Here is a 14,619-nt window from a genome sequence, read left to right on the forward strand (position 1 = left end):
ATTTACACAAATGTGAGAAAAAAATATAATATGCATGACTGCACAAGCAAACACCTGAGAGAAGCTAAAGCGAGTACAAATGGACGTCAGCATCTGAGAGCCAGGGCAAAAAATTCATGATCCGGTCAGAAGCCATACAGCCATTTGCATGTTGTCAATACTTATCGAGTCCACTGTGAGCAGCTGAGATTAGAAGGTCTAACAGCAGCTGGGATGAAGGACCTGCGGAAGCTCTCCTTTGAACATCTAGGATGCAGCAGTCTGTCACCGAAAGAGCTCTCCAGCTCTGCAACAGCTCCATCCATGGTGTGGGACACATGATCCATCCATCCATCCATCCATCCATCCATCCATATTTTTTTTTCTCGTACAGTCCTTTTTGTCTCCCACCTCCTGCATTGGGTCCAAGGGACATCCCAGGACAGAGCTGGCCCTTCTGATGAGTTTATCCAGCAGCTTCCACTCAGCTACAGATAAACTGCTGCTACCACACCTAGAAGATGGCTGGTGCCACCACAGAGTCAAAGAAGTAATAATGAAATACAAGCCTTTGCTTTTAGGACAAACAGGCCTAAAAGTTCCATCAACTGTTATGCCTTGGCAGAAGAGGACATGAAAACTTGAGTCTTGTACATTTTCTTCCCTGTATTATTGCTCATCATATTGCAGAATAGGATCAGACATGGGGAAGTAATCCTTCAGCTCTGAGACTTGTTGGAGTCATTATCAACTCCATAATTCACTCCAGACTCACTGTGTACAAATTTACAAGTGGAAATATTGGACAAAAGGCAGTTGCTTTAGTCAGATTTTCCATAAAGGAACACTGTGTCCCAAACATCACTTCATTGAACAGTATCCATATCTTATTCAAACGTGTGGACCTCCAACTAAGTGTTGGGCAATCAGGTTTGAGGGAAAACATTATTTCTTTAAATAAAACTGTTCAGTATGTTAACGGCTTCAAACAAAAGTTTATTCTTACCTTTGCTTGAAGGCATCAGTTTATGATGATGTTGCAACATCATCTTGAAATCAAACCAAACAACAAGACTGCAACTTATATGCCCCTCAAAGTCAGAGATGCTGCTGTAAGAAAACCCATTTAGTAGAATCCTCTGTGGAAACTCTGAGGAACCCTTCATGGTATTCGGATACTCAGAACACTTACAATTATATGCCATGAGGAAGAAACCATAGCCGATTGGTCACTTTGGTCTATTTTATTTTTTACCTATACAGTTTTACTCTAACAAGGATTTAAAAACTAATGTGTATCATGTTTAGCTTTAGCTATATTGAACTGGGATCATAGTTTTCATCAGCAAGATCAGGGGTCTGAAACCTGTAGTTCCAGAGCCACAAGTGGCTCACTTGATAATATTGAACAATTAAATATTGTCCTGTTTTATTGTTTCGTTCTTTTGTTCTGTGCCCCTATGAAAAAACGCTGACCCCACCTTGGCCCCTCTGGTAAATTTGGTCTAGAACCGCCACTGACTGGGGAGATCACCAGGGGCGCTGGGTGCCATTAGGCAGGGCCAGGAATTGCTTGGGGACCCCAGGCCACCAGGGGCCCCAAGAGGGCCGACAAACTTCGATCCAATTCAAACCTACAGCAGAGAACTTTCATTGACAGCGCGGTTCTCAGAGTCCCTGATGGGGCCCTCACCCTCTTCTTACAGAAAGTGCAGCCTGTTCTTAAGTAAACAAAGCTGAGCACAAGCCCCCGGGCTCCACAGCAGCATCAACGCCATCAAAATTGAAAGAAGTTTAAAAAGAACAAAGACAAAAAAAGAAAAGAAATTTAACACAACAGTAGTGAGTGTAACCCTATGGCTTGTAATTATAGTTTGGGCTGAATAAGTGCTCATTTAGCTCAAACATTGGTTTATCTTGTTTGCTGCACAAGCACAGGTTGACAGCAGCATCAACTTGTGTCAAAATGAAAAGAAGATATCCTTCTGGATAAAAAAAAAGGAGGGAAGAAGAGAAAATAAAACAAGACAGTGGTGAGTGTGATAGCTGATTGTTGCTTGTTTAGCTTAAAGCAATAGATCTTAATGCAGTTTTAACCTAGCCATGCCCATGCTATGTACCTGGCAGTAAAGACTGTAACTTGTTCAGCAAGCTTGCTTAATGTAAAAACTGTCTAAAACAATAGTTTTACATTTTTTTTACTCAAAAGTTTTCAATCAGCCAAGCTAAGAATGCTAAATTATTGACTTAATGAGCTAGAATGTTTGCTAGTGCAACTAAGTTGTTGTGTGCAGTAGGTGTTTGTTGTATTTGGTGCAGGGGTTTATAGGATTAAAGGTATAGTGACCGATCTTTTTGGACTCCGAGTTATGAGGGTTCATCTTATCTATTGGTTGTGCCACAGGCCAGTCACTGTGACGTTCTCATCTAATGCCAATGTGTGTGCTCGTTCCTTGCTGGCTGCGTACTTCTAGTGTTTATGCATGCAGTGAACTTCTGTTTCAGCTGTTAAGAAATTGGTTTTGAGTCGCAAGAAGCAAATTGTCTTACAAGTTTGTGAGGAGCAGAGGAAGGCCTCAGAACACCGGTAAGAACAGAGTGGATTCGGAAGATTCTTTTACCTGACCACTCCTTAAGGAGCAGAAGAGCAGGTAAGATGCTCTTGGGAACGGGCATTGACTTGCTTGTTTCTGAGCTACATTTCCAGAACAAATCCTCCTCTATACCATTATATGACAAGATTTTAAAAATTCTAATGTGCACTGTGTAATAATTAAAATCAAGACTTTACATTTTTATTAGTCCTGGATTCAATCTATGTGATGTAATCTGGTCTGAAGGCCCCTTGGAATTTTTGCTAGGGGCCCTTAGAGACCCTTGAAGCGCCACTGGAGATCACTGCATAAACCTGCCTCTCCCAGTATGTGACTGCCAGATCCTTGAAAGCCTTTGTGTGTCAGTAGACCATCCAGCATTCCGTGTTTCCTTGTATGTCTGCCTGTTGTGACCTGTTTCATATTGTGGATTTTCACCTGTTTACCTTGCTCTTTGTTGGACTCTCCAGTTGGCTTCTGTCTCTGGACACCAAACCTCTCTCTCTCTCTCTCTATCTCTCTCTCTCTCTCTATCTCTCTATCTCTCTATCTCTCTCTCTCTCTATCTCTCTATCTCTCTATCTCTCTATCTCTCTATCTCTATCTCTATCTCTATCTCTATCTCTATCTCTATCTCTATCTCTATCTCTATCTCTCTCTCTATCTCTCTCTCTCTCGACTTTGCTGGTCTCTGCCCCAGCCTGGATTCTTCTGCCTCTTGTTACCAACGCTAAGCCTGGACCCTCGGATTCATCTCCTGTCTCTGCCCCTGTTTGGAAACCTCTGCCTGGAGTGTGCCTCCCGTTACTGATTCTCTCGCCTGGATTCTGAAGTGGATCATTCATTCCCTGATTCAGTTCATTATCAGGGAATGAATGATCTGAATCAGGACCAGCGCAGCCTCCCGGTCTTTAAAAAGGTTAGTGGCTTTTATTCGGTGCACATTACATTCCACTGAGTTGGTCTCAGCCACTAACCTGTTTCTCGCCTTTGCAGTGCTTCCTGTTCCTCCCTAAAAATGGGTGGCTTGAATGCGGAGGACAAATTTCATAGGAATTCATGTTGCAATGACAAATAAAGATGATGATTATTAATTAAAACAAAGTGTTTCATTACCTGTCTCATGGAACAGAGCTGGCCTTCAGGAAAGGACCTCTGTGATACATGGTTGATCTGCAATTATCTCTTTTCTGCCTTGGGAAAACGTAGCGAGCATCAGATCCTCTACTAATTGGCGGTCAGGCTCTTTTTTTTTTTAAGCCGTCTCTTTAAATTAAGAAAATATTGTCTGTTTGTTGGTACAGAAAAAGTGCAAAGTTCACAAGTCAGTTTAGTAACTGGATCCACTTCAATGTTCTTGGATGTCTTCCGCAAAATCCACATGTGATAGGAGCAAAGTTAAACCTGAAGAGTCAATGCAACTCAAGGCCTGTCTTCCATGTTCATGACTTCCTTTGTGACGGCTTATTATTGTTGCTTCATCGATAGCAGCAAAAGTGCAAAACTTACAACTCCGCTTCCCACACCGCTGTGACCAACCCTTCATTACTGAACTCATCTAAAACACAGACAGAAATCATGAGCGAGAGAATGCCGTAAAACCCATTAACATGTTAACTGGAAATGTTGACAAAAGTGTGAATCTAGAAACAAGTTTCTCAGAACTGAGAGGAGAAAAGGCGGGGAAAACGATATTCTTATCAATTCAGAAAATAAAATCTACGTGAAAGCTGTGCAGACAAATTCCCCGTAAAAAGATTTTTGACTCATGCCACAAAAAACAAAACGGTAAAATGAATGAACAAAATGACCAAAACTAAGCAGTTTTGAAAAGTAAAAACAAGCGAACATGCTCTACAAAATACTGTATGAAGCCTTACCAATTATAACGTTTTATGCAGACAGCATCACGGCAGTTTTAGTTTTTATGCATCAGTTCATAGCTGAGCCAGAATGTGTGCATATTTTTTGACACATCTCAGAATATTGCCAAAGAACACGACCTGACAGCATGCCCGTGCAGCTTAATAAGGGTACATTTTAAATAACTTTGTTAGTAACATGGTCAAAATGCAAGCCGCTAGTTTTGCTAGTAGTCACTTTAAGTCCTCTGAGGCGAGTATCTGACCAGCCAGCACCTAATGCAGTCTCGGATGGATTAGAGTCGGTTTTGCTGCTCTTAGTCCACAAAGCTTAAGTAAGTGCACCAAAGCAGATTCTTTTTTTTTTTTTTTTACACGTGCTCCAGTCTAAACTGCAGCCATCTCCTCTGCTCTGATCTAAAACATGTACACAGTCCACACATGAACTCCCCTCTGAAAACAACAGGAAGTTACGGCATGCTAGGAGCTACCGTGTGTCACAACATTAAAAACAATGTAATTACGGTTGTCAAATGTCGGTTCAGAACTAGAGTCCTGCCGCTTTAAAGCCCTTTTGGAAGCCACTTTTGTCTCAGATGGTGATTAAAATGTGGTTGCATGAATCAAGCACGTGCATGGAGCCAACACTATGACACCAGCCTCGTATAAATTGGCTAACTCAGCTACGAGCAACACCAATGCTACCATTTAAAACTTCCCCAAAGTATCATAAATGTGCTTCAGTCGGAGTTGAACGCTATAAAAATGTAACTACATGCATTTCTACTTACGATCAGTTTAAAACGTAGCTTTTGAAAGCTTATTTCACCTCCAGTGGTGGATTACTGGCATTGACACCTTTTTTGACACGCTATCATGTGTGTATCAATGTCACTAATGAAGAAATTGATTTCTTTATAACCAATTTACGACTGAGGAAAGAGCAAAACTCTGACAAATGTAACGGCTTTCCTTGCTCCATCAGTTCCTCGTTCAAATGGATCTTCGACCTAATGTTCCAGGCGGTGATCTGCCCGGCAAGAAGTAGTCCTCCGCCACTACTCCTCAACAACCTCAGTCTGGTCATGTTGCTCTTTGTCTATTTAAAGGGGCAAATGGAGCCGAGTGAGTCAAATCTCCGCCTCAAATGTTACCAAAATATATCAGATAAGAGTTACATATCAGTTCTTTCAATTATCCAATTGAGACAAAATATCCAGGACTACTTGTCCATGAATTAAGATACCAAGCACACCAGTTTGATCCGGTCATCCGGTCCTTTTAAACTCATATTGCTGAGTTATTCTCAACACAGTGGAATTTTCATTTCATTCAAGTGACTCAAAACCTTGATTTGCAACATCAATAACTTACGAATATGCCACCTGGTACCTGTCAGCTGCTTCAGGATTCCCCAAGGACAACCAAGCCCCGAAAGCCTCCTTCTTTAGCCTGATGGCTTCCATCACCACTGGCGTCGCCAACGCTACAGGGACTGAAAACCTTCAGGCCCCGGCTCCTGGAGGCCACATCTGCACCTGAACGTAGTTTACCAGGTTTCTCCTCACCTGAGGGTCCAAGGCATAACACTGCAGGTCTGCTAATGCTGTACCGTGTTCTCTGTAGGTATATTGCCAACAGTGACATTCTTACAGTTATGGTTCCAACAGCAGTTCTGTACACACGGCTGATAATTTTCCATCGAAGGGTCCTTGCGATGCTTTACAACATTGCCATATGGAGGTCTCTTTTAGGGTTTGTTTTTTTGGAGGGAATTCTGTTTTGGTGAGAATTGTTCGTTCCTGCTTGGAGTGGCTGTGGCCCACAGCAGTCATCTACTAAAGATTCCCATTCTACCCGATCTTTTCCTTTGTGTAAGATATAACACAGAGTTAGAAGAGCGTTACAGTACGATTACTAAATTTATCATCTTTGGCCGACGGTGACCTGGTGCCATGTACGCTTACGGACCACCTTGCGCTCCAACATGGTGTTCATTGTGGACGTTCCGTGTTGGGATTCAACAGTGTCATTTCTTAAATAAAGATGTATTTCACGTTTTTGAGGTAGTTTAACAACACAAAAGTTTGAAGTGAATGAAGTTTACTTTAAATGTCATTCACTTTACTGAATTCAAGTGAATAAATGGGGGGTGGGGCGGTGCCCAAGGTGATTATTAACTCAAAGATTTGTAAATGTATGGATCCAGTGACTTAACTTGAGAAACGTGATGTCTTTTAAATGTGAAATACCCTTGAGTTGCATGTTTCTTTTACATGTTTAAGCGATCGATGGAAGGATGCAACTCTGACATATAATACGAAGGTATGAGGTTTGTAAATGTGTCTTGAGGACTAGTTGTGGCCCAAGTTTGCTTAGAAACCAAAGTATGGAGACATGTTAATAGCGGCCTCATTTAAACCCGTAAAGATGAGGATTTAATTGAGTTGTTCCTTTGATGGGCTGGATCCTTCCTGCTCTGTTATTCTGTCTGACAGAAGCTCGCAGCAGCAGCAGCGGCAGCAGCCGGGGCCCATTTTCTCTCCGCGCTTGACTGTCTCCGGTGCGCCGTAAATAATGTTGATAAAGACACCCCCACCCTCCCCCCCACCACCACCACCCCTCGAAAAATGACTTTCGCGTCCCCATCCCTCCCTCCCCCCGATTGATTTAACGTGACCTCCGTTTCCAAATGATATTGGAAGGCCGTTTAAACAGATGAAGGCTTAAATTGTCCTGCTTGTGTGCGCATTAATCTCCCATTCATCATCATTACCGTGCGATCGCTCCGTCCACGCCTCCGACAGCCTCTTTTTTTTCCCTTCTTTTTTTTTTTTTTGCCGCTATACGACAAGGCTCTGTAAATTAGGATGTAATCCAATTTAACCAGCAGCGGCAGCCACAGATCCGCTTACCATTTTTCCCCCCCTCCCTTGTTCGGCGGACAGCTGCACCGCACCGCCCCTATCCAAACGCTTTGTGTTAGTTGTGGGAGCTGGGGGAACCCTCCGCCGATGCTCGCTAATAGGATCTTCTAAGTCGGATGTAATTGCTGTTTTACGCGCAAGCTATACGAGCCCGTCCCGTCTTCCAGCTCAGTCATCTTCCTGCAATTAACTGACGGTGCTGATGCTGCCGCTGAGGATACGCTCGCCCAGCATCTATATGTGCTGCTGGTTAAATGCGGTTGTAATTCGCCTCACTTCAATGTGTCGCTTTGGCGTACTCTGCTTTACAAAGCTTTAAGACGCGTTCAAAGCAAGCTGAATCCTGCTCATCTTTGTTTTATTGCCGTAAAAAAAAAAAAAAAAAGAGGGGAGAAAAAAAAAGAAAGCAATTTCCATGCTTGACCCATGTTTCTGTATCAGGCTTAAAGACGCTGAGCCTGATAGTTTACATAAATCTGCCCGACCCAGGAGGCTAAAACGCTGTATTATTCCAAACATATGCATTTTAATCAGCTCGGTCACACTTACAAGAACTCCAGTTAATAAGGCCATCAATCAAACGCGTGTAGTGGAGAGAGGGGGTAGGAGGAGGAGGAGGAGGAGGAGGATGAGGAGGAGGAGGAGAGGGGGGGGGGGAGATCGCTGGTGCTAGGGGTTTCTGATTAGGACACAACGGATCTACCTGACAGAAGAAGCGACAGCAAGGCTGACTCTCAAGGCTTGCACACCGGTCCGTTCGTACTTAATAGTGCTTAAAATATGCCGGTTTAAAAAAAAAAAAAAAAATCTTATTTCAGTTCTCACTTATTTCTTCTATGTAAATATTCAAGTGTAAGCCCAAACAAGTCCTTATGGGTTGTGCAAAAAGCCGTCAGCTCTGCGACCAATGTCGGCAAACATTATTTTTTTCTACGTTTGTGGTTGAAGGAAAAACAAGTAATATTCCAAATGTGCCCTATGAATTTTTATATATATTTTAAAACAAACTATTTATATTTGAACTAAATAATACACTACATGGAGTTGTTCCACATTAGGAGATATTAATGAGTGCATATATCTGTTGACCTGCATATCTGTTTAATCGCAGGTGCTAAAACTCTGGTGTCACAACAGTGTCAGGTTACAACAAGCTAGAAGTTGGTGTTTTTGTTTGTTTCGTGTAATTCAATTTACTTCAAAATCTTATAGCATCATTTTATTTGTTGCCAGTTTTACTGCGTACTGGTTAAAATATTAATAGTTGGTGTGATGGTAAAGTATTCTATACTGGGAATTATTAGATTTTTTTATTCTTAATACAAATAATCTCAGAGCCGGCCCAAGGCAGAGTAGAACTAAGCTGCTGCTTAGGGCCTCCATGTTCAGCAAGAGGCCCCCAAAGAGTGCTGGATTTCCCCCACAGAATATTTAGGGTTCAAAATTTCTAGCTAATTTGTAGTTATACATTTGTCTAAAATAACCCTAATTTAAAAAAAAAAAATCAACAGTTTTAGAATTAGCAACATTAAAGAAATCCAAATATATTTTTCAAAATAAACATTTATTCAGGATTTTAGAGAACCGGAAAGTGTAATTAACAATGGGAAATTATAAAGAGGAACATTTTCAGGATTTATATTCATAATGTCGTGTTCGTAGGTTGCTCGTGTCTGCTGCTTGTCTGTGCTGGAGTCACATTTCATGCACAACGTAACTGCTGACTAATTAATAAATAAATGGAATAAACTGTAAAGGCTTTATACTAAGTCTGAGAAATAAATTTGTCTTGACAATTTATTTCTCTGACTTACGTTTCATTCATACCCTAAATTAGAATCCTGGCCCCCAAATCAAATTCTGCTCACAGCCCCGTCTGAGGCCAGTTCTGATTAGCAGATATCAAGATCAATACGTCACAGTGCTGCCTGTGCAATTGAAGAGAAGTTACTCTGAAAACAAAAAAATGTTTAGTGTATTTACCTCTTGATTTCCGAGGCCCTTAAACAAATTTATTTTTAAGAGGCAAAAATACATTTCCCTTACCCCTCTCCATACACTCCACAGAGACATGTGGGACACCCTACCCCTTAGAGGAAGGGGTTCAGGGTTAAGAGCGAGGGGTAAAACGGGAATTAGCCTTGTTGTTAAAGAATGTTGTTGCAGTTCTTATCCCATCAGGAATCCTAAATGCCCACGCTTAATGTAAGATATGTCCCAATAACATCAAATCTGTGATTTGAAACGCGTTTCAGAAGCAAATCAGCGTTCACTCTCTGCGGACCGCATGTTTTCCCTCGTTCCCATTAACGCCCTGAGAACTGGCTTCATCTGCGCGGCCCTTCTCAAATGCAGCCAATTAAGATCTTACTGATTGTTTGCGCTCCTGCTCGAGAAATCGATGCTTCTTCTTTTTTTTTCTCTTTCTCTCTCTCTCGCTTTCTCTCTCTCACTCACTCTCACCCTCCAGTATCCAGACAACTAATTCCGGGTCTATTAAGTGGTTGCAGAGAAAATATGAGTGGCGTTAACGGAGCCCGGGGACCACTTAGCTGTCACGGTCAATCTCTCGGTCCCGTCAGGAGATATATTGGTGGGGATCTGGGGGCCACGCCGGGGCGTTCTGACAGCGGCCACTTGAGAGCGAAATTGCTGTTATTATCGAAAGAAGGGAACAAGCGGAGCTCGTCTTGAACGAAATCAAACGAAAATTATAAAAGGATTCAAACGGAAACAATAAAGGTTTCGTTGCCAAGCGGCATCACAAAATAAAAATAAAATAAAAAATTAAGCCTGGAAAAAAAATAGACAAATTTGTTTAGTTGACAAACACTGAAGTTATCCATTGACATAATTTATTGCAAATAAGACATTGTAGACAATGCGGTCTGAGAAACATAGGCAAGAACCTCCAATAATAATAATAATAATAATATTAATAATAATAATAAAAATAATATCCCAAAAACAAATGTCGAGCCATAAAGAACAAAACATACCCAACAAACAATGGACGTTTATGGAAGTCTTTTGTATGGCTATTTAAAGTCGGACAGGGATTGTTTTTGTTTTTTAAAAGATAAAATACCATATATATATATATATATATATATATATATATATATATATATATATATATATATATATATATATATATATATATATATATATATATATATATATATAGCCCGCGTGTCCAAACGTTGAAATTCTGCTAGGGTTTGTCTATTGATATTTTCACCTTTAATTTTTGCCACCGTGTTCATTTTCGTGCAGCTCAAAAAGAAAGTCATCGACGTCGTTCCTGTATCTATTCAACAACAACAACAACCGGTGAGCCGTTTTCTGTCCTCTTCCCTTCGCGAGGCGCCACTGAAGCGCTGACGAAACGCACAGCTTCATCTGATGGGATTTAAAAGCCAGCATTTTCTATCAAGAGAGGAGCGTAAAAAGAAGAGTGCTCGATGTCCTGTTTTCTCCCCTCTTTTGATTGTCTCCTCTCCTCTCCTCTCGTCTCGTCTCCTCCACCGCCCCCTCCCCGTCGCCCATCTCCGTGCGCGCTGCGCAGCCTAAACCTAATCCGTTCCCTCGACGCCTTGTTATACCTTTTTGGCAGCGACGATCCCTTCCTGCTAGCATTACCGTCAAGTCGACGCTCAGAGTGTGCCGGCTCGTACATATACATCACCCGACTAATTTTATACTTGCATGTGCACATTTCGGCCCGTGCTCCCGCAGCCGCCACCCCCCCCGCCAGGACCCCCGATGTGGATAGTGGCTTCTAATGAGACGATCGTAGTCTGCTTTATAAAGGAAGAAAAATAAATCCCCTTGTTAAAAAAAGAGAGATGGAGAGCGCCATTCTTAACTAATAATAAGCGTAGATGGATTTGGATGCCTAAAGAGAATACAATAGGGGAAAGGGCCTTAATGACACCCCCCACCCCCCAAATAAATCAAATGTGATCTTAAAATTGGATTATATTAAAGTTAGGTCAGGTCCATTGTGCGCCTTCTTGCGTCAACGCGGGCAGGTTTGTCTTCCTCCCCGACTTCTTCATGCTGTTGCAGTCCTGATCCAGTAAAGGTTTGTGCCCACGCAAAGGGGGGGGGGGGGGAAAGTTGGTTTGTTCGGGTTTCATCTGGTCAGAGGCACCTCTTCCCTTTGGTCCAGTGTCACAGATGAAGATTTGCTGAGCACCGGAGGCGTGAAAGTGACAAAAGCGTCCGTCCTGCTCGTCGGGGAGCAGGTAAAGTCCGAAGCGGATGGCCTGCCAGAGATCCCGTTGGACTGACTGGTGTGGCAGGCCAGGCAGGAGCAGGGGCTGCCGCCGGGGCCGAGGCCGTGCGCCGGGCCCGACGGGTACACGGACGGGTGCCTGAAGGCGCACAGGAGCTCCGGCCTCTGGTAGGGGTGAGACAACATCCGGAAACTGTCAAGAGACCGCAGCGGGGTCGAAAAGGGGGTGGCGCCGGGGGCCGGGGCGCCCCCCACGCCAACGCTCAGGGGTGCGTAGTAGGGCAGCGGCAGGTGGGAAGGGAATGGGTAGGGCAGGTTCCCCGTGGCCGCAGCGTGGCTCATCATGTAGGTGTAGAAGGCCGGGTCTGCGGGGTGAGGCCACGTCATGGCCAGGCGCTGGCGTTTGTCTTTCATTCTGCGGTTCTGGAACCACACCTGGAACGGAGACGCACCGGGTCAAAGATTAACCACGGCCCTCCCTCTGGCCAACGACAACAAAAGCTGGATGCTACAGTAGTTCTGCTTTTACGCACACAGGCCCAAATTCTTATTAGGTCCATTTCTTCCTACAGATTTTCCCCATCCCTTTAAGCAAAGCAGTTATACTTCACCTGCTGCTTCGAGGAGGGATGCTAAAAATGATCCACATCATATAAACTCAGCATAAGTCTATCTTTGATACATCTGGCGCCTGGTTCTCTCTTTACTAATTTAAGCCGAAACCACATTATTACCACTAATAATAATAATAATAAAAATCTTACTTTAATGGTGGTTTCAGGTAGATTTAGAGCAGCTGCGAGTTCACATCTCCTCGGCCTGGACACGTAGTTTTCCCGGTAGAACTCCTTCTCCAGGCGGGCGATCTGCTCCCTGGTGAACGCCGTTCGGTACCGCCGGATCTGGTCCGCTCCGTAGGACAGAGATCCCTGACCCGGGACCGTCTTACCCGGGTCGGGGCCGGTCTCGCCCGGGGAATGACCCGGAGAATCCGCGTTTCGACCTGGACCAACACGTGGAATAATGCATCATTTTTAATAACCAATGAACGCATGTAAACACGGACGCGCTGTCTGCGCTGACTTTATTTAACCATGTTTGAGAGGTCATCTCACTATTATAGCATGGATGCACTTGAACATGTACATTCAGTAGCTCTAAGTCGGTCCAGGGCCTTCATGACATAGATCTTCACTAAAGCCTTTTTTTTTTTAATAAAATGCCTTCCCCTTTTCACATTTTATGTAAAGAAAATAATCTATATTAATTTGCAGTTTAAAACCTCACATTCAATGATTCATTGAGGCTTCTTTGCAGGCTTATTTCACCTTCACGGTGCTCAGTTTTTGCACCTTGCATTAATTAAAGAAAACGTTCATAAAGATAATGACGCATTTTCGCGCACACGTTTATTTCGTGTGTTCCGGCCTGCCCGAAATCCTGTCTTCGTTCCTCGTGCAGCAAATGCTGGCGCACAGACAGGTTCGCTGTCAAAGTCAGTGATGAGCATGTCTGGTTATTCGGTGGGTGTCACCGCAGCGTTTTCAGCCACTTGACAGAACAGCTGCTCGCACCGACTGCTGTTGCAGCTTGATGTTCTCCTGTTCCACTAAAAGCGCAGATTGAATCGTTTTCGATTTCGTTAAGCCGTGTTCCACAACATGTTCGTTAACCTATGCGTGGTTCTTTGTTTGTGACTTTTACAATATGCAGGATTCAGCATTGTGCTTGCATGCAAACAGACAGGCTGCAAAAACAAAACAAAAAAACAACATAACCTCCCCTACCATTAGCTGTTGGGTAATCCATGCTTTCAGGCGTGCAGCTCACATCAATTTCCTCATAGAAGTCCGACTCGTTGTCCGAACTGCTGCCGTCTTTGTGATGCCTTTGCCCGGAGGAAGATACGGTGACCGGCCTGGCGTCGGCGCACATGCTCCTCCGTGCGCTCTCCTCCAGCACCAGCTCCGCGGTCCTCTCCCGGGAGTAGGGCGCAGCACCGGGGCTCAGGCAGCTCCTGTGGCCCGGTTTGCCGTGCGGTTCACGCGCGGGGATCCCGGTGGCTCCCTCCGAGGACCTCACCACCAGCACCTCCTCTCTGCTTTCCATCACTGGCGCTGATCAAAGAAGCAAGCCTCGACTTCGCGGCACAACGAGAGCGGCCAGAAACGCGAGGCGGAGGTTCTCAGCTTGGAGGCGGCGGAGCCGGGTTGCGTGCGTGGGTGGGGATGTGAGCGTTTCTTTGAAGGCTTCTGGAAAAGAGGGGACGCAATCCGCTGTGACCATCAGGCAAGAGCGCCGCAGAGTGCGGAGACGGAGCTCTGGGAGGGATCACCATTTACCCCCTCTCTCTCTCTCTCGCTCTCTCTCTCTCTCTCTTTCTCTCTCCACTGCTATACAGAGCTGTCATTTTTAACAGGCCATTCTTCAGGATGGTCCCCCCCTGATGACGCCACGCATTGATTAGAAATGTGGGTAAACAGAAGGGAGAGAGGGCAGTGGCGCTTTGGTGGGGCAGTTGCTGTATTTCAGACCCATGCATTGCGCCTATGGATTCATTTGGCTGACTTATATAATATAAACTCATATCAGTATGAACAATCCATGAAAGAAAGAACTGTAAATTAGATTTTTATTTTTTTATTTTTACTGTCTATTACTGATATTTTTTAATAATTGCGTTGTAATCATCTTTGAAATTACTCAATATATATATATATATATATATATATATATATATATATATATATATATATATATATATATATATATATATATATATATATATATATATATATATAATATGGGGGAGTTTTTTGACCAGTGGCGCCACCAAGGGGGTCAGGGGGGAGTGGTGGAGCCCATGTTCATCTAGCCTGATCCAGCTTTATTTTTTTATCGAGCACTGCACTCAATACCCGACCGGTTCCCAGTGTTGGACAGAGGAACAAATAAAAAAAAAAGACTGACAATAAACAAAAAAGTGTTGCACGGAAACAAAAATACAAGTATAAATT

General features: G+C 43.6%; 1 protein-coding gene across 1 annotated transcript; it reads right to left on the minus strand.

The window, feature by feature from the left end:
• Window positions 1-11,476: 11,476 nt before the first annotated feature.
• Window positions 11,477-14,034, minus strand: evx1 (even-skipped homeobox 1). The gene is made up of 3 exons (XM_012874214.3): window positions 13,390-14,034; window positions 12,367-12,605; window positions 11,477-12,037 (listed from the first exon to the last, which is right to left on the minus strand). Exons 1-3 carry the CDS (start codon window positions 13,709-13,711, stop codon window positions 11,501-11,503), a joined length of 1,098 nt encoding a protein of 365 aa, XP_012729668.2. The 5' UTR covers window positions 13,712-14,034; the 3' UTR covers window positions 11,477-11,500.
• Window positions 14,035-14,619: the final 585 nt, after the last annotated feature.

This window comes from Fundulus heteroclitus, chromosome 13, assembly GCF_011125445.2.
Source record: "Fundulus heteroclitus isolate FHET01 chromosome 13, MU-UCD_Fhet_4.1, whole genome shotgun sequence".
In the NCBI taxonomy this organism is placed as follows: Eukaryota; Metazoa; Chordata; class Actinopteri; order Cyprinodontiformes; family Fundulidae; genus Fundulus; species Fundulus heteroclitus.

Excerpts from the sequence above, each read along its gene's own strand:
- evx1 (XM_012874214.3), bottom strand. The coding sequence starts at position 13,711 with ATGGAAAGCAGAGAGGAGGTGCTGGTGGTGAGGTCCTCGGAGGGAGCC. Across the intron at positions 12,606-13,389 it reads GGATTACCCAACAGCTAATG|GTCGAAACGCGGATTCTCCG; the intron begins GTAGGGGAGGTT and ends GTGTTGGTCCAG. Across the intron at positions 12,038-12,366 it reads TACCTGAAACCACCATTAAA|GTGTGGTTCCAGAACCGCAG; the intron begins GTAAGATTTTTA and ends TCTCCGTTCCAG.